The sequence below is a fragment of the Neoarius graeffei genome, chromosome 13 (genome assembly GCF_027579695.1).
Source record: "Neoarius graeffei isolate fNeoGra1 chromosome 13, fNeoGra1.pri, whole genome shotgun sequence".
Classification (NCBI taxonomy): Eukaryota; Metazoa; Chordata; class Actinopteri; order Siluriformes; family Ariidae; genus Neoarius; species Neoarius graeffei.
This window is the reverse complement of record NC_083581.1, coordinates 57,416,988-57,441,448: the sequence shown is the minus strand read 5'-3', so window position 1 is coordinate 57,441,448 and position 24,461 is coordinate 57,416,988. Positions and strand designations below refer to the sequence as shown.

The 24,461-nt window shown below is 41.9% G+C and overlaps 1 protein-coding gene across 1 annotated transcript in view; it reads left to right on the top strand.

Annotated features, from left to right (window-relative positions):
* The window catches only part of pard6b (par-6 partitioning defective 6 homolog beta (C. elegans)), a 43,478-nt gene extending 19,389 nt beyond the window's left edge, over positions 1 to 24,089 (top strand). The window contains exon 3 of the mRNA XM_060938140.1: positions 20,678 to 24,089. Within this exon, the coding sequence (XP_060794123.1) occupies positions 20,678 to 21,549 (872 nt within the window). The 3' untranslated portion in view covers positions 21,550 to 24,089. The remainder of the gene's footprint in view (positions 1 to 20,677) is intronic.
* The last annotated feature ends 372 nt before the right edge of the window (positions 24,090 to 24,461 follow it).

The following is a 24,461-nucleotide window of genomic DNA, read 5'->3' as shown; positions in this document are numbered from 1 at the left end:
GCTGAGCTTTTTTTAGACCGACTTTCTGAGAGTCATCAGCATGAAGTGCTTAGATTCTTCGTGTTGACCCACGAAGCCACTGTCATCTTTTCAGATCTTTCCTCTGTGGTTCAGGAAAGACTTATTTTAATGTGTTTATTGATGATGATGAGCTAAAAACAGACATCTTGGCAAGTGAGAACATCTTGAATATACACTGTGTCCCAAAAAGTCTCCATACATAGGGGATGGTTGGATCAACAGTTTCCAGGTTCTTGGTCACCAAAAAGTCAAGGAATGGGTTTAATAATCTTGTACTGTATTTGGTTTATGGTAACCTTATAATATGAAAGAATAGATAAGTGTGACCTATATTCAAGGTATTTCTGCTCACTAAGATGCCATTTTTTGCGGTGTGGTTGTTCATTAATTGTCACAGTTTTGCGTTTAGGGGCAGCACGGTGGTGTAGTGGTTAGCGCTGTTGCCTCACAGCAAGAAGGTCCGGGTTCGAGCCCCGTGGCCGGCGAGGGCCTTTCTGTGCGGAGTTTGCATGTTCTCCCTGTGTCCGCGTGGGTTTCCTCCGGGTGCTCCGGTTTCCTCCACAGTCCAAAGACATGCAGGTTAGGTTAACTGGTGACTCTAAATTGACCGTAGGTGTGAGTGTGAATGGTTGTCTGTATCTATTGGCCCTTTTCCACTACCCTTTTTCAGCTCACTTCAGCTCGCTTCAGCTCACTTCAGCCCGACACGGCTCGCGTTTCGACTACCAAAAACCAGCACGACTCAGCTCGTTTCAGCCCTGCTTAGCCCCTAAAACTCGCACCGTTTTGGAGTGGGGCTGAAGCGAGCCAAACCGTGCCGACTGAGGTTGGGGGCGTGAGCAGACACTCCCCTGTGCACTGATTGGTGAGGAGGCGTGTCCTCACATGCCCACACACGCCCCGCGAGCACGCTGGGATCTGTAAACACCGCAAACCCGGAAGGAGAATAATTATGAATTACGAGAATTTCTGAAGCCTTATGCACCTCGCCTCATCTATACGCTCTTGCCAGTATCTGTTGGCGTTGTCGGTGACAACAAGCCACAGCACCAAGACCAGCAACACTAACAACTCCATGTCCTCCATGTTTATTGTTTACTATTCGGGTCGTGAGACTACCGCTTAAAAGATAACTGAATCAGTGACATACAGAGCATCGTGGACGAGTTCGCGGAGCGCAAGGCTCGTCGTATGCCCTTCAAATAATGCGCGCAGTAGGCTATTGATGTTTTATTATGAGCCATGTACAGTATGTCGCCTAATGTTTTTTTGTTTCTGAGTTACATGTTCGTTTGAAGGACTTAATGTACAAAATAACATAGTTGCACCCCGTAGTGTTGAAATTGGTAAACACAGTGCATTCAGTGAGGTTTGCACCGCCCTCCTTTTATTTCTGACTCTTCCTGTCACCGTTGCAACCTCTGAGCGCTCATTCGTATGCCCTTCAAATAATGTGCGCAGTATAGGCTATTGATGTTTTATTATGAGCCATGTACAGTATCCTAATGTTTTTTGTTTCTGAGTTACATGTTCGTTTGAAGGACTTGATGTACTAAATAACATAGTTGCACCCGGTAGTGTTGAAATTGGTAAACACCGCAGTTGCGGACATTTTGTAGCCTAAAATAATGTTATGATAAGCTTTAATAAAGGGCCCGGTCATTTGCCCCGCCCCCGGCCCGGCTCTGACTTGTTCCGCCACTGTCACTGATGTCACTGTTTGCGCTGCTTAACGACATCACGTGACGTCCACCCACTTTCGCTAACTCCACCCAATGTGTCCACCCACTTCCAGCCAGCACGGTTCAGCGCGGTTGTAGTCGAAATGCAACTCCAACAGCCCCACTCAGCTCGACTCAGCTCGACTCGGCACGGCACGGCTCAGCCGCGTTTGTAGTGGAAAAGCGGCATATGTGTCAGCCCTGTGATGACCTGGCGACTTGTCCAGGGTGTACCCTGCCTTTCGCCCGTAGTCAGCTGGGATAGGCTCCAGCTTGCCTGCGACCCTGTAGAACAGGATAAAGCGGCTAGAGATAATGAGATGAGATGAGGTTTGCATTTACTGCTGGATATTTATTTAGATATTTATATTTTAAGTTATTCAGTACTTTCTGTTCATCTTCATTTGAGGGCAAAAACACTGACTGCTTCCTGGACTAATAATATTCACATTATTGTAACCTGAGACTGTTGCTATTTTCAGTATGGTCCTATTCAAAGCACCTCACCGATTCAAATCGCTGATCTCCTCCTTCTTCAGATCAATCCAAACGCAGCATGAGATCATGTTGTAACAGTGATCAGCATAACATCGTGAATGGGCTTTTAAGAGACTGGCTTACATCTCAGACAGTATTGTTTTCTTTTCCTATTATTGAGCCAGAAGTGCTCCGTGTTAGAGCGAGGTTCATTTCATCTGTTAGATAATACTAGGTCTGTTGTAGGCTCCTGGACTAAGGTGTGTTTTATGGCCTGACGTTCTTTCAGGCAGGAATTATTTTAGTTCAGAGTTCAGTAGTGTCCTATTCAGGCTTCCTTTTATCGGAATGCGTGTTTGCTTGTATCAGGGTCAGGTCAGAGATTCCTCTTCCAACAGAATAATGTGATGTGTGTCACAGCCTCCCTCTTTCTCTGGTGAAACCAGGAATTTGTTTAATTTTCTATTCATCACCAAACCAGGTTGAGTCCGAGAAATAGAGGGCAGGTTCCTGAGTGTAGCGATACTTGTGACGTGCGCAGTAAGATTTTTGTTTCGGTTTGAGGAGTACTGCCCCTCCCCATGGGTTTTATTTGAACAGGAAGAGGAGAGTGAGAGTAAGGATTCTTGGTCTGGTATGTAGGTTGTCCTGTGATCAAGGAACTGTATTATGTCATACCGCCCTTAGGTGTGCGCGTGCGCTCGTGTAGACGTAAGAAGAGACATGAAGAGCGTGATGAACAGAGTAAACACTTCCAAAGAAGCAAGGCCTGTGCTATGATTGCTAAAGCAAAGGGAGTAGAGGTGAGGGGGTTGTGCTGTTTGGAATGTGGCCAGCCTCTGTTCATCTACACTGGCTAGATTGGACAGGACAGCACATCAGACATATGAGTACAAGGAATGAGCCATGCAGGGATGGCAGGGAAAACAGGAAGGGTAGAAAATAAATGGTGAAAGTCAGGGGAGTATGAAGTGTGGTTGCTGCTATACCCATGGGTATTTGGGAAGTGGCTCCGAGAATGTTAAATTGGTGAGAAATATGATGGTGTTCTCCAGCTTGCACAATTAATGATAAAACCGTGTCTGCTCACAGTGTTGTCCTAGTTCTGCTAAAAATAAGACTTTCCACAGAATGCAAATAGGCAAAGTTGGCTGCTAAAGTGATCATGATGTCCAGGTCATAAGATATGAAATTTGGGAAGGTGAATTTAAAGATGTCTTTGCAGTACAGATCTGGCGTTGTAACCACGTTATTCTTAGTGCTATGCCCTGGTACCTGGACACGATAAGAAACTTGTTAGCTGTGATCATTTTCCAGTAATGTTTACAACTCCCGTTAAAGGTAGACTGCCTTTCAGATTTTTCAAGTGGAGGTCATAAAAAGAATTTTCCCTTACACCCAGCTATTTTGTTTAGTGCCCCGAAAGCTACTGAACCCAAATAATACACCTCCAATGTTGTTACCTTTTTTGTTTTTAATAGCAATTAATGAATTTAGGGGCATGTGCCTCTAAATTCTCCGCCATCCCTGTTTGCTTCGACATGACCCGTTTAAAAAAAAAAAAAAACCTGCATATCATGTGGTGGGCTTTTCCCATTTTGCGCAAAGCATTTGTGGGATGGAAATTTGAAAAAGAAGAGCAAAATGGAGGACGCGAGTGGGCGAATGAAACATGGAAGACCGATTACAGTAACGGAAAGCGAGAAGAAATATATGTTTACCAGCTGGGAGGTCCGTATCATGAAATACCGTGACCGAGGTCTTGAAAGTACTGAGCGAGGTCCTCTGGACCGAAGTCGGTATTCAAGGCCGAGGTCACGGTATTTCACCATACGGACCGACCTTAAGCTGGTAAATAACTTATTTATTTTTTTCTTTACCAAATTCTAACAGAAAACGAGAGCACCCGAAGGGGAAAACTGAGCCGAGGTGAGCTGCTGTTTTGAATCCTCATTCACGGCTGTAATGCAAATGTCTTCCTCCTCAGTATACAAGTGCACTTCCATAGCAGGGAAAACTACATTTTGCCGCCTATCTAGTCCCCTATTTATACAAAATTAAGTCATTCAGAATTCAGCCATGTTTTTGCTTGGCGTTGGCAACAGTTACAGTTTTTAGCTTTCTCCTGATGTTTTCTTTTATTTCTTCTTCAGGGTAGTAAAACTCGCTTTCGCTGTGAAGACTGTCGTTATCGCTATCCATGCTGTAAAATTAATGCTATTCTCCTGAGAAATGCTAGCAAAAATTTATAAGATTTTTGATAATCTTATAAATAAATCTTATAAAAAAAGATAAATGTTGACAAAAAATGCTACTAATGTTTGTTGTGAACGAGCGAGTCACCAGAGGTCCATAACTGGGGTCCGTATCGTAGGATATGGACCCGCTCGCCAGCCAATCAGAGCGCAGGATTTGATGGATACCGGACCGCAAAAAAAATAAGACGTTATGTTGTGAAGGAACGGAAATGCAGGACCAAACTAATAAATGGCGGTCAGCAAGCACCTCGGTGTGATCAGCTGTTTGTTTAGCAGCAAATTGATGTAACTGTGTCAGTGCACGGTCAAAGGTAAACCTGCACATGCGTGCACAGAATTTCTCTGTCTGCTTGACTGCACAAAGCGGGCGATTTCATATACATTATTTGCTAGGGAATCCCCTCAAGTTAAATAACTTCCCAGCCATAGACAGCCTGATATTTTGTGGTATATTACAGAAATAAACATCTCAATAACCTAATTTCAAACGGAACTAAATTTCACCGACTTTATGAAATCGAAAGGTCATCTCGCTTTAAAAGATGGAAAGTACAGTGGATGTAAATGAGGTACATGCAGATTGTGCCCGATTTAGACCAGAAGCGCGACTGTGTTCAGCACATCTCAACCACTCCACAACATTATTTTGTTATCTGATACTACACTTGCATTCATGTTGGTTTTGTTTACTGGTTTCAGCTGTAACATGCAAAATATCTGTACTGACGTCAATATAAAGATGCATTACCACCGTGATCAATTTGTTCATACAATTAAATTTCCACTCCTAATATCTGTGGCAGTTAGAATTGGAAGTGTGAAATCTAATTGACTCCAGAGTTCCCTACAGCACGTTAAGCTGACAAGCAGTAAATCATTTTATTTTCTGTTCATTATGTCTCTATATTTGTCTGTCAAACACACATGCCTTACAACATGAAGAAGGTTTAATTGTAGTTAAAATTATACTTGATGTGCTACATTAAAGACTTTTTTTTTTTCCTACATTTCCAGCAATTAAACAAATATGCATTTAGTAAAGCCTAATGGACATCATCCCCTCCCCAAGTAGCCAACCATGGGCGTCGCCACCATAGAATGTGAAGGGGGCGTGTCCCCTTCACATTTCATAATTCATTTGGACCCACCCCCACCCACACACACACACACACACACACACACACATTTAACATAAAATATTAGTTCACCCAGCGCCGTTTCTATTGCTTCGTGAAAGAATCCATTCCACTTGATCGATAAGAGAATACACATACCACTGAAAATCCACTCCGGGTTTTCCGGGCGTTCCCTACAACAACTCACTGCACATAAGTGAAGTGAATCTCAGTGCAAGCAGAGAAATTTTGGTGCAGCTGCTCGAAAGTGGAGGAGGTGATGTCAGCCCCATTGCCACCTCATAATGTCTAGCTTTTGCTAAAACCTTATTCTTTTGTTATATGCCCTCAAAATTAACCCTAGGCCACGTTAAATTAATGTTCAACTAAACAATGAAATAAGCTTAGCCTAATGGGGTATTCTTGGTTGATGATGAATTGTTTGCAAAATTTGCTCCCTCCCCAGACACAATGGACATAAGGACATTCTTTACAAAGAAGCGGAAAGTAAGTTAAAATTTCCCCACAGGACAGGATTTTTTTTTTTTTTTTGTCCCGATGGAAATGTTAGTGCAGTTAGCTGGCTAGTCAATGTTAGGAGATGTATCAGCTAGCTTAATGTTAGCCATCATTTAATTCAAACCCAGTAGGCCTGCCTTACTGTAATGCCAAGAATGAGGTCAAGTCTGCTCTGATAATATTTATTGATTCCCTGCTGTGATTTGAAGAACTTGTTTTGTCTGGTCTTTGCCAGTTTTCTGGAAAGTAACATGGGAAATCAGTGTATGGGGAAGGAATAGTAGAAAGGAAAGCAATGGAGAGAGATGGATGTTATTCCAGGTGGATTGTGAAGGAAAGGGGGATAAAAGTTATGAAGTGGTAGAAATTGTGGTGGCACCAATGTAAGAAGGAGTTATATCTATAAATCTATTTGTTATACTCATCTGTAAATGTTATTGTAGTACCACCATTGCATGTAGGTTGACAAAACTGCACTTGTTCATTGTGTGAAGTTCTCTTTTATGTGTCATTGCTTGACGCAGTGTGATTTTGTGTTATGAAGACTGCATGATGCCATGTCATTTTTGTTATGAGTATCACTAAATCGGAAAAAAGTCAAATGCACCCACTAAAGTCACTGTTGGTGGTTAACAAAATTGCACCTGATTAGATTAGATTAGATTCACTTTATTCATCCCACATCGGGGAAATTCACGTGTTACAGTAGCAAGAAAATGTCATACAGATAATAAATAAAACTGAAATAAAAATTAGACAGACAAAAGATTAAATACAGAGGGCTATTTGCATTATCTACCGTGAAAAAGTATAGAAATATTGCCTTATTGAGAGGCTCGGAAAAATATGTATAAAAATAGTTTAAGGTCTATATTATTGCACATAATTGCATCGATGCGAGATGGCAGAGGTAGTAGTGGTGAAGTAGTGCAAATATAACGACAAACAGGTTATTGGTGCTACATTACAAGTTGTGGGTGTTATACAGTCTGACAGCAGCAGGTATGAATGACCTGCGGTATCTCTCCTTCTTACACTGTGGGCGTAGTAGTCTACTACTTAAAGAACTGCTTAAAGCCCCCACAGCCTCATGTAGGGGGTGAGAGGGGTTATCCATGATTGATTGTCAGCTTGGCTAACATCCTCCTCTCACCCACCACCTCAATGGAGTCCAGAGGACAGTCCAAGACTGAGCCAGCCCTTCTGACCAGTTTATTAAGTTTCTTCCTGTCCCTCTCTGAACTTCCACAGCCCCAGCAGACCACAGCATAGAAAATCGCTGATGCCACCACAGAGTCATAAAAAGTCCTAAGCAGTGTCCTGCACACACCAAAAGACCTGTCTTCTCAACAGGTGGAGACGACTTTGGCCCTTCTTGTACAGGACATCTGTGTTGTTAGTCCAGTTTGTTGTTGAGGTGAACATCCAGGTATTTGTACTCCTCCACGATCTCAGTGTCCAAACCCTGGATGTTCACTGGTGCAATTTGAGGAGCCGTCCTTCTGGAATCGATCACCACCTCCTTTGTCTTGCTGGCATTGATGCGCAAGTGGTTCAGTTCGCACCAGGTGACAAAGTTGGTGATGACCTCTCTGTACTCCAGATCGTCCCCCTCTGACACGCGTCCAACGATGGCTGTATCATCTGAGAACTTCTGGAGGTGGCAGCTGTCTGTGTTGTAGCTGAAGTCAGATGTGTAAAGAGGAAAGGAGAGAGCACTGTACCCTGTGGAGCCCCTGTGCTGCAGACTACCACATCAGACACATAGTCGCGGAGCCTCACATACTGCGGTCTGCGGTTCATTGTGTGAAGTTATTTTTTTATGTGTCACCGTTGCTTGACGCAGTGTGATTTTGTGTTATGGAGTTTGCATGATGCCATGTCATGCCTGTTCATTGTGTGAAATTTATGAATATTCTTATTTTTAAACATACAGTTGAGTGTCACTATTGCTTGGCACAGTGGCGTGTTGTGTTGCATCTAAAACTAAATAAAAAAGGAAACCCAAAATAAAAAGTAAAATGCGCCCATAAAGTCACTGTTGGTGATAAATTGTGTCACATTCATCTCATTATCTTAGGCAGAGCAGTGGGTTTAAAAACCGGCTGATGAATATATGGACTAGTTGAATGAGGACTTATTGTTGAGTCTCTAAAATAATAATTGAATTAAATGACTTTTATAGGTAAAATTAGGTGTTTAACAACCTGTTAAAATATACCAGAATGCAGGAAATGGCATCTAATTAATTAAAAATTTTCTGGGGGAGGACCCACAGACCCCCCACCAGTGTCCCCCCCACATTAAAAATGCTTCTGACACCCCTGTTGCCAACTAATTTGGGGGCTCACTGATTACTTGCTGCATGCTAGTTGTGTAGTGTGAAGTTTTGCGACAAGATTTTCTCCATCCGTGATGCGAGCAAGTGATCATCAAGACCCCAATATTTTCAAGGATGTTTGATTTTCTTGGCAATAAATTGCATAGTGCGAACACCTCTGTGACTAATTGCATGTACAGCGATGAACGGCCAATGAGAGTCTCTTTGGGAGAGTCTGGTTCATCTGCTTTAATGCACAGCAGATCCCTGAATCCAGTTTATCAGCTATGCATTTGTGCTTCCAGTCAGGGTTTTGGGAGTGGGGGGTTATAAATGTACTGCACAGGCCCAGTTAACCTTCGTTTTGGATCAAGATGGCAAGAGGAAAAAACCTCTGATCTAAATGAAAGTGAAATCTTCAGTCACGCAGGCTGCTCAGCTGGCCATGTTTCAATAGAAACAAACAGTCAATACCTTACACAGCTCTTCCTAGTTTTAAGATACTTTAAGTGGAGTTTATTTTGGTTGCTTTTCAGCTGAATTTTCACCGTCACCCTGAGACACTCTCATGCCAGCATACACACATCACTCTGCCAGTTGCAACTCTCCTCGCTGTCCTCTCCGTTATCACTGAAAAAGAGGAGATGGACACACCTACTCATCAGCCTTACGCAAACTCGGGTGTGATCACTTTTGCCACTCGCTTCCCCGGCCTTGCTCCCTATTCACAAACAGACACGCAACCACGCCCCTGCCTCCACACGCACATTCAAGGACTGTGATATATTAGTATCGTATGTAAGGAAATACAGTCTGAGAGTGTCTGTCTGTCTGTGCAGGACATGAACAGCAACAAGCAAGTATTGTCAGCCAACAACACGACTGTTTTCCTTTAATTTGTCACCTGTGTGTGTGTGTGTGTGTATAAGAGAGGAAGTCTTGGTGTTCTCCATGTGATTTAAAGAGAGAAGTCAAACCCAGGACAGTCCTTCTCAAAAATGCGTTTTAGCATGGGTCTGTGATTAACTATGGAAGTGTTGAGTTGCGAACGTTTTTTCCCCTTGTTATCAAGGGACCTCATATGGCATTCAGAGCCAGACAAAGCAAGTCGGCAATGTGTGTCCAGGCAGATCACTGTTTAGGCTCCTAAGTTACACTGTTTCCCAAATACAGCTCAGTCCAGGAAGTTTGTATTCCTTGTCCCCTTGTTCCCTCCTTCACCAAGCCGCTGCTGCTGGAGTATGCTTCTGGACAACAGCTTTAATCCAAGTACAGCAAGTGAGAAATAAAAAGAGGCAGAACTGTGAGAGGAGAGGGTGTTGGAGAGATGACTCCCGTCAGCAAATTCACAGCTGATGTAAGACTTCATCAGAAATGGCAGGCTCCACAAGAAAGGAGTCTCCTGTGTCCTCCCACTCTCACTTTTATTAAACACGCACACCCACACACATACTACCCAAATAAAGAGGTTAGGACTTCTCTTTGTGTTGTGTGCCCCACAAAGTAAGTGTCCCTTGTCCTCCTAACAATACTTGGTACAATAGCACTGCAGTCTGACCTAAATCAAGCTAATGATGTATGAAGGCTCGTTCACTCTGAATACAGACACCATATGCATCATTAGCAGCATATGAACAAATTAAACCAGGTTGTCCTCAGCTTCTCTGTGCCTCACATTCCAACCCTGATCTAATGATGAGTTATAATTTGTCATATAATAAACCATTGTAATAAGCCTGCACTCTCAAAATAAAGTACATTTATTGTACTTTTAGGGGTCCAGTGGCTCGTCACTGGGGCAGTACCCTCTAACGAACTTATTTGTCCCCTTTAAATACTGCTAGGGAAAATATATGTACCTTTTTGGCCCTGAAAAGGTAAACATGGTTACCTTGAAGCCCAAAAATGAGCCCTAGAGAGTACATTAGTGTAGATTATACCTTAGGGGACAGAAATTGACTTCTCCTTTACCCCTATTTCTGACAGTGTGTGCTCTCGTTATTAGTTAATTTAATAAAGGAATGCAAGGCCACACCCTTTATCATACCAAAGTGGAATTAAAATAATGTGAAGAAAAGATAACATCACAAATATTTCTGCTAGGTCTGTTATTTTTAGCTATCTGGAAGTTCGAAAATCTCACTTATTAAATGGCTATCTAGCTGCGTGTAAAAAAAAAAAAAAATGGAGGCATTGTTTCTGTTGTGGGCGGCGCGGTGATGTAGTGGTTGACGCTGTTGCCTCACGGCAAGAAGGTTCTGGGTTCGAGCCCAGTGGCCAATGGCGGCCTCTTTGTGTGGAGTTTGCATGTTCTCCCCGTGTCTTTGTGGGTTTCCTGCGGGCACTCCAGTGTCCCCCATAGTCCAAAAACATGCAGGTTAGGCTAATTGGTGCCTCTAAATTGACCGTAGGTGTGAATGTGAGTGTGAATGGTTGTTTGTCTCTGTATGTCAGCCCTGCGATGACCTGGCAACTTGTCCAGGGTGTACCCCACCTCTCGACCACAGTCAGCTGGGATAGGCTCCAGCTTGCCTGCAACCCTGCACAGGATAAGCGGTTACGGATAATAGATGGATGTTTATTTTTTTGCGAATTCATTACTCAGGAATATGAATGTTTGTTATTCTGTTTCAGCTCTGTGTCTCAGTTCCCCCAGGGTGTTATTACACGATTGCTGCTGTGGTCACTTGCATACACTGTAGCATGTAAACAATTGCTGTACTTTCTGCATAATTAAGATGATGGTTTAATTGCACCATTGATATTAGTCTGTAACAAAAAGGTGAAGCCAAATGAAAGACTAAACTTTTTTTTTTTTACTGAAGAGGAAGATGCTCATCTCAGCCATTGAATTTAAATGTAGGTATGACTTTCTGTTTTCTCCAAGACAGCTAATATAAATGAAATTGTGTTTCCATTGAAGCTGGAGTTCGATATGTAATAGTCAGTGTATATTGGCTGCTTTTTTAACCAGCAGATTGATCATCAGCATCAGAACAGAGAGTGGAGACTTTGCCACTGCCAGATCCAGAGTGATGTGGCTGATGTAGCATCTGTGATGTAGCATTTAGCATGATAGTGTATTATACAGGATTAGCCTAAAGTGTTTTCAATACTCATTGTCCTGGTTATTCCTATATGTTTTCATACATGCTATTGGGAGCATTTATTTAGAGCTGGGATGAAACGTTTTGCCTAAATCTATAACCGAGGTGTCACAGTTTCTAAGGAATAAAACATGACCAGGCATGCTGCTATAAAAAAAATCACCAATGACCGGGCGGTGTGATGTGCCACTCCAAAGTCAGTTATTTATGATAAAATCAAGTTGCCAATGCTAGCATTTTTTTTTTTTTTTTTTAATTGAAGAACAGCAAATCCCTTTTCTCTGTTTTATAGTTACATTTAAAGGAGAACTGAAGTCATTTTTAAACTTGCTTTATTTCTTAACATGTTATTCAATTACGTTTTCGGTTTTAGTAACCTTATATCGTGACTCTTATTGGCAATTAATTGCAATTAAATATTGTCCTTATTGGCCTATTCGGTTTTTAGCCACGTTGAATTTAGTTTGTTTGGTCCACGGCAGGCGTCGCTTATCCATGCGATCTTTACGAGACTTGCGCGAGACTTCGAAACGTGAAGTGTCAGCCAGGTGTCAGTGCCGCCGTTTTCCAAATGAAATATTGCACAAAAACAAGTTTAAATGACGATTACTGCCTACTTTTTTCAAACTTTCCTGATTTGCTATCAAAACAAACGAAACTTCCGGCTTGATTACATCAGCATTCAAAAGAACGCGTCTTTTGGCAGACTTTGGTCACTTTTTGATTTCCGTTGTACGTTTTACTTCCGTCCTACGATGTCTCGCACAGGTCTTAACAAATCTCGTTTACGGCCATTGCTTTGACATATGGACTGATATATTACACAGCATATTTCAAACACTCATAACTTGCTATAGCAGTGACAAAATGGCTATCAAAATGCATTCCTATATTTAATAAAATGAGAGAGAATTTTGAGAATAAAAAAAATTTGCCTTCAGTTCTCCTTTAAAATTGTGGAACACCTGGGCTCCCAGAAAAGCATTCGTCCTATCAGAGATTGCGAGTTCGAATCCTGATGATGCCTCAGCCATCCATGGCCGGGAGCCTAAGAAAACCCTGACTGGGCAGATAACGCTTTCCTCCAAGTGTGTTTCACCGACCTCTAACATTGCACGAGTAACAGTTCAAAAAAATGCAGTCGGCTGGTGTCGCGTGCCTTGGAGGGAGCACGTGATGACCTTCGCCCTCCCTTGTTGGTAGGTGTAAGCATATCCAGCGGAGAAATCTGACAACTGGTCCACTCATTCTCCATACTGAGTACTCCACCATTACTGCTCGGCTCACACTCCAGGAGAACTGGTGCAACTGAACTTGCTTTCCTTTTCTTGTAGTTTTCTTTTCCTTTAATTGTTGGTACTGCACCCTCTTTCAATACAGGTTTATAGCCAATGCTCCTCAACAGATCAGAGGTTTCGTACGAGTCATCAGTAAAATGTGCCTGTGAATTTCTTGCAAAACGCATCCAAATCTTTGCAGTTTGAACATTTCTTGGGCCATGAATGCAACATAAATCCACCTTCTGTCGTGTTGCTGCACTCGTCAGCAACACATCTACGTGGCATGGCGATAAATTAGCTCAAAATGGAGGATCGGAGTTGCAGTCAGTAGTGTTTTTAGTATAGCAAAAAATGGCGATGAGACCAATGGACTAACTGCTGTGACGTCACAGATGTCAAGGTCATTCACTCAGACTGCTATCTATATGAATAATTTTAATCATAAAAATTACTATATTAGATTTATTGTTCCTGTGCCATTCTTGAGGTCTCAAGGCATTTATAAACAAAAAGTGAGGCCATGGTTCTGCGTATCTCCTTTAACTTTGCCTTTTCTCTTTCACCTTTCTGTCTCTCTCGCTCTCTTTCTGTTCCTTGTGTGTTATCAGCTGAAGGTGTACTTTATCCAGGCAGTGCCACCGAGGTATGTGCAGAATGGGCCCAGAATAGCAACACCTCAGGAATTTTTTTTTTCCCCCTTATTGAAAGGATTTTTACCCCTCTCCCCCTCTCGCTCACCCACTCTTTCTCTGGTCCTTAAGAAGCACTCATTATGCCCCCCCTCCATCCCTCCGTAACTGGAACACAGTGGCACACACTCACCACGTGGGACATACGCGGTCCAAGAACCTTAAAGGAACAGGATGCCTTTCGGAGACTGTCGGTGTTAGGCTGTCCAGCAAAGCGCTCTAGCTGGTTAGATAGTAAACACAGCATTGTAGAGCAGCTTCACACAAAACGCCTTGAAGGGAACCATTCAGTAAAGCAAGACATGAACCATCACGTCCATCATATGGCCTGCTACAGAACTGCTGAATATTGGATGAGGGGAGGTCGTGTCTCAGGCTGTGACAGGCCAGCACACAGAGCCATTCATTCATTCACTCAAAAAAAAAAAAAAAAAAACCTCACACAATTATTGCAAAATATTCACAAGATTTTTTTTTTTTTTTTTAAACAAAATAGCCAAAGTGCTGTAAAGATGCTGCTGGTAAGTGTGACACAGTTAAGAATGCTTTTAGAATACCATATCTATTTAAAAGCAATATTGATTAGTGACCTACTAAAGCCTAAATCAATGCAGGTGCATTAACAAGCACCTGATTCTGGAAGAATTTCCTTCAGTTTGTGTAAGAGGATAGCTAGTTGTGACAGTGGTGTTTTATTTCACTGATGTGAGGCTCTATTCTCACACACTGGCACACACGGTCTCTGTTGACCAACTGCTGAGACACTGTTTCCTGTGCTGAGGTCATTGATGGTCTGAATAGATTGTTCTGCTTGGCACTCAAAGCAAAACTAGTCACGGTTTGCATATTTGGTCTAACCTGAATATTAAGACAGTTAACATGCAGTCTTTCACTGAAGTTGGGGTGAGATTGACCATGATGTGTTATGGCCCTGGTCATGCTATTGGTCCCAATTATGCTGCACAAAGGGTAAAACTGAAACGTCCTTGTACGTACCCAGTACTATACTTGGTTTTAATTTCCTAATACCCTAAAGTTAGCAAATCACAGGAAGTGAGAGCTTAATGGGACCTCGTGCACATTATCCAGGCATCTGAATGAAGCAACAAGAAGGCTCTTCTGCTTCAAATAAGAAGGTGGTGTAAGCTCAATGTTTCTAAAATTCACTTTACCTAGACTTGTCAATGATCCAAGCAAGGTAAACACTTTCTTTGTAGCAAAACCTGAAAATTTTAGCAGAATCGGAACACTGGTTACAGACGCAATCGAAATTCCATCTCATCTCATTATCTCTAGCCGCTTTATCCTTCTACAGGGTCGCAGGCAAGCTGGAGCCTATCCCAGCTGACTACGGGCGAAAGGCGGGGTACACCCTGGACAAGTCGCCAGGTCATCACAGGGCTGACACATAGACACAGACAACCATTCGCACTCTCATTCACACCTACGGTCAATTTAGAGTCACCAGTTAACCTAACCTGCATGTCTTTGGACTGTGGGGGAAACCGGAGCACCCGGAGGAAACCCACGCGGACACGGGGAGAACATGCAAACTCCACACAGAAAGGCCCTCGCCGGCCCCGGGGCTCGAACCCAGGACCACCTTGCTGTGAGGCGACAGCGCTAACCACTACACCACCGTGCCGCCCTCGAAATTCCATATGCGACATAAATGTTTACAGAAAATAGTCGAATGAATTTTGGCCAAATGGCGCATCTTAAAATTCTCAGTGTTTTCAGAAGTCTGTGTATATTACACCTATATATGTTAGACTCTGCCTTCTCAGAGAGCATTCTGAATGACTCCAGTTCTGACCTATTGATACATGGCAGCGTACTAGAAATAACTTGGTTGTTTACGGAAAACATCACATACGGAACCATGGGTTTGCGTTGCATCTGGTGAGGCTGACGTTCAACATGCAGCTTGAATCTTACGACACATTTAAAGTATCAACTGTTGGTAGTCCAACCAACAAGAAGTTTAGAGGCTATGCCCAACAGGCAAAAACTATGAACAGTTCCTATCTGGTCCTATATCTGCATGCAACATGGCATACGGCCAAATATGGGTGTCTGTGATCATCTGGATATAGATCAGAAAAAAAATCATTATGCTACCTGAGCTAATCCTATATGAACACTATTAGGACATGTGCTTCTGGTGATAAATATCTAACATGGTCTAATAGAAGCTTAGACATGACATTTTTTGGAGTGGGACCAATAGTGTGACCAGGGCCTTAAGCAAATGACCTGACCCAAGTCCAGTTTAACACACTGCAAAAAATGGCCTTTCAAAAATAAGAAATAAAATATTAAAACAAAGCATATTTGCTTGAATCAGGTGAAAAAAATCTGCCAATGGAACTAGTCAAATTTGACTTGGTAAGATTTCTTAAAGTACGATGAAAAATCTAACCTGTTTTTAGATGAAATAATTCCAAAATAAGATTGGGGAACTTATTATGCGAGATCTGATTAACTCAAAATAATCAAAATAGTTCTTATAACAAGATCGTACTTCTTACAGTTAGCCATTCAAGTCATTTTTTTTAAAGATTTTTTTGGGGGCCTTTTCCACCTTTATTGATAGGACAGTGTAGAGACAGGAAATGAGCAGGAGAGAGACAGGGAGGGATTGGGAAATTACCTCAGGTCGGAATCAAACCCGGGTCCCCGGATTTATGGTATGGCGCCTTATCCACCTGAGCCAAAGTGGATGACAAAGTCTTGGCAGTAAAAACTGAATTTAAGATAAATATACTAATATTAGGATTGTTAAATTCTACAACTAAGCATTGCTAGCTTAAAAGATTCTCCTTTTGTGACCTGTAATTAGTAAAATACTCTAGATATGAGACCAGAGACTATCTTGAATCAAGTTGACGACACGTGTAGCATTGCAACAAGTTTATTTTTTTTTCCCATTTCAACATTCAAACATTAAAACATCTCTTAAGATTCCACTTCCCCAGGACCTTAGGCACCAAAAAATAAATAAATAAAATGAAGTCTATGCATTTTGACTTGCAGTGCTTACACAACGCCAAAGCAGCAGTGCATTTTGGGGGCAAGATTCAAAGATTTCAGTCAAGTTCATTTATTCCCAAAACAAGCATACTTTTTTTTTTTTCTTGAAACAAGATGAACCGCATTTGACAAATGTCCAAAATGTACTTACTTGTTTTAAAAAAAACTTTTTATTTTCAAAGGTGCTCCAAATAAGACTTTTTCAAGACATTTTGTCTATATAAGATTTTCAAGATGGACTGTCTAAAAACTAGCCTTTCTAGCTAAATGAGGTGGGCAATTATGTCTTATAATAAGGGTGGCTAGATGTTTTGACTTGAAAATAGACAAATAAACTTCCTAAGATTTTAATTTTTTGCAGTGCAAAAGCTCTGATGGTTGGTCTACTACTTGCGAGTGGCCTGGGAAAACCCTTGGCATGGTTCTTTTTTTTTTTTTTTTTTGGCCTACTGTATATGTAGCTTCTTGTCCGTATTGACATCCCAAAGGTGCTCTATTGGATTCAGATCCTGTGGACTAGGAGGTAAACTGAACTCGCGTTCATGGAACCAGTTTGAGACGGTTTGCTTCGTGATGGTAATGGTGCATTAGCAGGCTGGAAATGGCCAGTATATCAGGGGTAAATTATGGCCATAAAGGAATGCACATTGTCAGCAACAATATTCACCTCACAACTGTTGTCATGGTGCTTATCTGAGTTACTGTAGCCTTCTTGTCATGTCGAATAAATTTGACCATTCTCTTCTGACCTCTCTCATCTTCAAAGTGTTTCTGCCTGAACAACTGCTGCCCAGTGGATGGCTTTAGTTTTTCCACACCATTCTGTGTAAACTCTAGAGACTGGTTTGCATAAAAATCCCAGGAGATAAGCAGTTTCTGAAATACTCACACCAGCCTGTCTGGCACCAGCAACCATGCCATGGTCTCACACACACGTGTGGTGTGTGCTGTGCATGATTTATGCCTTGCTCTTCTGCCACGTGATTGGCAGGTGTATAGCGCTCTATAGTTATTTTCTACTATATATGCTTCTGAAAACTACAGATTTTCCTGTCCGTTTGGCTGTGGTACTTAATCAAATTGTGAAAGCAGTTAGCGCATAAGATCTGACACCTTTAGTAAACACAGTAAACGGCCCTTTTGGCTTCTCAACAAACATTTATGTTTGCAAGCAGACAGCACAAGTGAGGTTAAAAAGTGTGGGGGGGGGAACAGCATTATTTTGCTGGAATATATTTATGGTTTACTCAAGGTAGTTTTTGGAAAAGTGTATTAGAGTATGTGCGCTGTGAGGCGACTTTCCTTAACGGTCTCAAATATTTTATTCCATGAAATCGAGTCATACATGAGCTGATGGCCGACGAGGCGCATAGCGCCGAGTTGGCTATAAGCCATGTACAAGATTGAGTGCAATAACTCCTTTTTTTTTTTTTTTTTTTTTTTTATTCTATCCACATTCACTGGATCTTGAGAAACAGCATTTTTCTTTTTTGCAAATTCGATAAATAAAAAGGGTGGCACGGTGGTGTAGTGGTTAGTGCTGTCACCTCACAGCAAGAAGGTCCAGGTTCGAGCCCCGTGGCCGGCGAGGGCCTTTCTGTGTGGAGTTTGCATGTTCTCCCCGTGTCCGCGTGGGTTTCCTCCGGGTGCTCCGGTTTCCCTCACAGTCCAAAGACATGCAGGTTAGGTTAACTGGTGACTCTAAATTGACCGTAGGTGTGAATGTGAGTGTGAATGGTTGTCTGTGTCTATGTGTCAGCCCTGTGATGACCTGGCGACTTGTCCAGGGTGTACCCCGCCTTTCGCCCGTAGTCAGCTGGGATGGGCTCCAGCTTGCCTGCGACCCTGTAGAACAGGATAAAGCGGCTAGAGATAATGAGATGAGATAAATAAAAACTTAATACAAAATGGCTGACAATCATTTCCACTTAGAATTTAAACAAACCGGTGAAATGACAGTAGCAAATTATTAAAAAAAAAGCTGTAATAATTCTTGGAAAAAAAAGATACTTTAATTCCATATTTTGTTGCTTTTTTTTTTTTTTGGGGGGGGGGGGGGGGTTGTTTTCGAGTAGAGTTTTTATTTTGTCTTCGGTTGGTTCAGCAACACGCTCCACCATTTTGTTTTTCTCTACTCACAGTATATAAGCTGATAGTCTAGCCAGTCAGAGTGCACAATTGCTCACATCCAGTGAATGTGAATAGAATAAATATAGATAAACTGTTAGAATAATAATTATATATGTTTTATTATTACAGTTGTCTTTGTGATACAATTCCTCCACAATTCTTCCCAAGTACATGCTGTGGTCGGCTTGCATACCAACATATCAGCAGGGTGCTTTAACCCACCCCCACCCCCCCCCAAAAAAAATTGGGCTGTGGGAAATTGACTCTGCTCTGGCCTTGGCCTTTATGAGTTTGCATGTTATTGATTACTTTCCCTTTCTATTGAGTTTAGATAAGCAACGTGTGGTGAGCATTCAACATGGATCTCAGTGTGTGTACTGGGGAGATGTAGAAGTGCTTCTGTCCTTTCACATCATCTGCTGTTCAAACAGGAAAAGGGGAGAGTTGGTTGGCGTGACGGTGATGAAAGAATGATGAACTGCTATGCCCGACTGCACAGGCTGAACACACTGTGCACACGCATGCCCGCTTCACAGAGGATGGTTCACATTAGTGCTTGAGTGTGCTCATGTTTGTGAGCAAAAGTGCGAGTTTTCAGATTATGCCTGAAGATGATATTATGAAATGTAGCTTATATGATCGGTAAATTCAGGTTAAAACAAAGAGCAGGTCCAGATAGTTTTCTTTCATCTCGGGGGAATTGAAAGGGAGAACACTGCACTCTGTAGACAATTCATCTTTTGTGTGCGCTCGTGTTAGTGTGCTTATTTGGGCTATATTTAGGTTTGGGCATGGGAATTAATTGGTTCACTTTAAGCAGGCATTTATTTGATACATCTAAGGTATCCTTTGATTAGACGCTGCTGTTATTTCTTGAATAGCATGCAGATAAGTACGTCACTGTTACTTACGCTAACTCTCTCGGTGATTATTTCAGAAGGAATCTGCTACTTGGAGATGGACTTGTGCATGTAAAGCAAAGGTTTAGTGGCGGGAGCAAGCTTCTGGTTTGTGGTTTGTTGTCGGTAAATGTCATTATCTTGGACTAACATTTCAAATCGCATGTGAGATTTCTCACACTTGGAAAACAGCATGTGGGATTTTGCTTGTTTTTGGTTTTAAGTGAAGGACAGGGAGCAGGACAGAGACAACAGGTGCACTAATGCTTCCCAAGTTAATGATTAAAAGCATAGATTAACCATTACCATTTACACAGATTAGTCATGATAATATTCCACTGGCATGTTCTTTTTATCAACCATCAACTGTGTTTCCATTTGTGACCCGTTTCCGATCACTTATTCCTTGCTTGGTTTTCCCCCCTTTCTCTCGTCTCATGCAACTCTTGTAGTACTTTGATCCTGAGTACAATTGCTCACAAAGGTGAAAGTCTGCGAGCACAGCCATGTGAGTAAGTCTCTGTGGAATTTGCAAGCGGCTGCTGACGGAGGGAAAGCGAGAAGGTGCACAGGAGACGCGTTGAAAAGGAGAGAGGGCCACGGGATCCTTGGCCTGGGTTTACAGTAGATTAAACTTCAGATCAGTGGTGAAACTAATGAGGCAGGCATTTTTCTCCCTGGGATCCCCTTTAGGTTTCCTCTTACAGCAGTTCTGTGGGAATGGGGTTTTAAGTGGAGCGAGTCATTTGGCCAGTGCAGCTCCAAGAGGTTTAACTGAGGAAGGAGAAGATTAACACTGATGTCATGTTCATGCCATTTTGATGGCTATCTACACTGAATGTGCATGTGCAAATTGGTTATTTAACGATACATCATAAAAAAAAATTTTACACTGACGGGTTCTATAATAATGCTTTGAGATACATGCTAGGAAAAAAAAATTGCGAGGCAGCTGTTCTCTTCAGAGCAGTGATACTGTGTGTGATTTTATAAATGTGTTAATGTTTTATTTCATAGGTCTGTTTCTAAGTAAATAGTTTGAAAAATGAAAGAAATGTAGGTCCTAAGTTAACGACTTTGCTCTGCTTTGTGTAACCTCTTTCTGCAGAGGAAGCAGATTACTCTACATTTGGCACCAACTCTTTGACACGCAAGAAACCTCCTCTTGCTGCAGTGCTCCTGCGTCCTGATGCAGGCAGGAAGAAGCCAGCAGTAGTCATCAGCCTTCCCCGCGACTTCCGTCCTGTCTCATCCATTATCGATGTGGACGTGCTACCTGAGACACACCGGCGGGTGCGCCTTTACAAACACGGCCAGGAAAAGCCGCTGGGCTTCTACATCCGAGACGGCTCGAGTGTGCGTGTCACACCGCACGGCCTGGAGAAAGCACCAGGCATCTTTATCTCACGCCTGGTGCCCGGTGGCCTTGCCGAAAGCACGGGCCTGCTTGCTGTCAATGACGAGGTGCTCGAGGTCAATGGTATCGAGGTGGCGGGGAAGTCACTTGACCAGGTCACAGACATGATGATCGCAAACAGCCACAACCTCATCATTACAGTGAAACCAGCTAACCAGCGCAACAACGTGGTGCGCACCAACAACGGCGGAGCTGCATCAGGCAGCTCGGGTCGATCCTCCGATAGCGGAGCCAGCTACTACAGCTACACGACCCCAGGTGCCATGGCGACAACCCCTGCGCACATCATCCAGAACTTCCATCCTGAGGAAGTGGACAGCGACGAGGACGAGGAAGACTTGGTGATCGAGGGAGGTGGAGATAGCAGGCTCGCACCGGGGTCAGAAGCTAGCTCCAGCATGTCCACCTTGCCCAGGTACAAGCCTCATCTTGACCTCCGAAATTCCAATGGGACCTTTCAACCTGCTGTTATGAGCAGCACCAGTGCAGAGTCACCGAGGGGCTCCGATAGAGGCGTGCAGACGCGGAGCCTGGAAGAGGACGGCACAGTGATCACACTCTAGAGACAATAGAACATCGACGACAAACACACAGCTTAGATTTGCACACTTAGGCAGTGATTCATAAACACAATATATAATTTACCAACACAAACACGGTCTCTTGTGCCATAGGACTAACAATAACTGTCCCTACCCTGTGAGATTATTGAATCCACTCCTTAAAAAAAAAAAAAAAAAGAGCATCTCTTATTTTGAAAAGGTGCTTCAGAAACTCCAACACAGCACTTCTCTTTAAGCACAGATCTTTTTTTTTTTTTTTCCTGTTGGAGGGCCCTCTACACACTTCCTTCCATAACTGGGAGCACAATAATAAGTCATGGAGTTGACTTGATTCCGAACTTATGGATAATTGCACATGTTTGCAGGTTTTTCCTGCCTGTGGAATTACAAACAGAGCTCTCTGAGACATAAAATCAGTGATGACAATCTGTTTTAACACCCTTTCAGGAGTCATGTGACTGTGATCTGAATCACAGACAAATTTCAATGACTTGCGCTTCACAAATGCCACAGTAAATGCTCTATGGTTATGCTGTTAATCTAGGAGAGGCATATGGAAGTCTGTGTAGCACTAGTTCAGCGATCATGTTTGCTTCCTGGTATGCTTTGTCAAATTTTTATTGAACATTGACTAAATTTAAGATGCTTTTAAACTTTGTGTACGAGCAAATTAGCTTTTACGTACTCTGATTGGGAGATATCTTCGGCCTATAGTGGGCCATTGCTCATGTTTTTAGTCATTGCCAAGGACCCCCCCCAAAAAATAATCATATTTTTGTAGCAGATATTTAAATTTTTTTTTTTAAACCCTTTGTTTTTGACAAGGCTGTCTCCCTGCCCGGTGGCATCTGATGTATGCGATATGAATTTTTAAAATTTTTTAATTAATGATGTAAACACTAGAACCTGACACCAATTGTCGATCTTCATCGCAGATAACGACCACGTCCGCTGATTTTTACCGTGCACTCTGAAGTGAAGTCTTTCATGTATGAGGAGTGTGTTTCTGCCTCTCGGAATAATACAAAATCCGGGACATTAGATATTACATGATTTTAAACCATCACCACCAAACAGTGGTGTGTAGATACAGGATGCAGAAGGAGCACATTTGTAACAACCTTTTTTTCCAGGTGACACGCCGTGACTTTGAACTCTGACCCGCAGTAGATCACCATCGAGCCTTTCTGTAGTTCTAACTGAAGCACCATTTGATATGAACACAGGTAGTGGTTTGTAAGCCTGTGTGATGTGGGCATTGGCTTCATTGTTCTTATCTAATAGTGATATGCCCCACAAAGGCACCTTCTATCATGAAAAAACGCACCTGTACTTGTTTTCCATCCCTGACTCACCTTCCCAAATGTTGCACTGCTTGATAGGCAAGAGTTTCCTTCCATCTCAATGGACAGTAACGATGGAGTACGTTTCTTTTTAATGCTTCTGACACTCTGTTTGGCTTATGTATAAACGAGACTACATCAGAAGGAAACAGTTAACCTACGACTCCGATACATTGCTTCAAGGTAACATTTATTATTGCTCATACATTTACATTAAATCTGTATGGACAGTCCTTTTGTAAGCTTAATGGCAATATAACAAAAACACTAGATCTTTTAATGAATGGATGTATTGACTATACATCTTGAATGTGATGAATCTTTGATAGGCTGCTGTGCCTCATCTACTCTTAGCCAGTGTTCTTGGATCTTTATCCATAGTGTAGTACATGTAGCTTTATCCTTTTTTCTTGTACTCTGATGAGAATCAAAAACACTGGATGACTGTGACCAGAACACATTCCTATCCACTTTCTACCCCTCATACATACACTTTAGTAAACTCACCATTACAAAGTGTTTTTTTTTTTTTTTAATGGTACATGTACTGTAGTATGACAAGGTTGTCCTCTTATCCTACAATTCCAACTGTTCTTCATTAAAACAGGATCAGATTGTGTTTTAGGAAGCATTGTTAATTTATTTTTGCTAACCACTATACTACACTTGGGATTGCAACCACAGTGACTGTATTTATTTCCTAATAATCTCCTACATATTTGTTTCCTCTTTTTTTTTTTTTTTTTGTGTTAAGCTTACATGTATCTATTTTTTTTCCCTTCATAGAGTATCATCTCCATAAAATGAGTTTGGGGTCACTTTTTTTTGTTTAAGTAGACTTAAATTTGTTATGGAGCATAAATTGAAGATAAAATGCCGTTTTCCATGCTGTGAATTTTCTTACATTTCTGGAGGAAACCTGAATGAATCTGAGACCACCTACTAATGGGCTTTTTTTTTTTTGTGCATGTCAACTCCTTTTGTTTCTTTTTGATAATGAGCAATGATTATTTTGCTTGCTAGATAAATCCTAAGGTTTAGATTTGTACTGAAATGACCAGTATTTTCATAATGCTATATACTGTAAATTTGTATCACATTAATTCAACTGTTTTTAAAAGGATAAAGACTATGTTAAGTCATAGGTGCACATGTATACATTAGTCTATAAGCTGGATGAAATAAACTAATGTGTAGAAGTGGCTGTTTTGTCATGACTGTGGTTTTTATGTACCAGGATTACTATTTTAGTCAACTAGGTCTGTATTGAATATCACCGGCCAAGCTTATCTTAAATGAATGGGATGGGTAGAGGGTTGTATGACTTCATATGGTTATATTTATGTTTCGGAGTCTCTACAAATAAAGATGAAGGGCTACTCTGGAAAGAAAATGGATGTGTGCTGTGAGCAGGAAATGTGAACAAAATAATGACTACTAATGTAATACCGCCCCCTAGTGTTAATATAATGTAATGGCTGTGCAGTAATCCCTAGCTATCTCTTCCTCTTCACGCTTTGCGTTTCTGTAACACCGGATAATGAAATCTCGCGAGATTCGGTGCGGGAT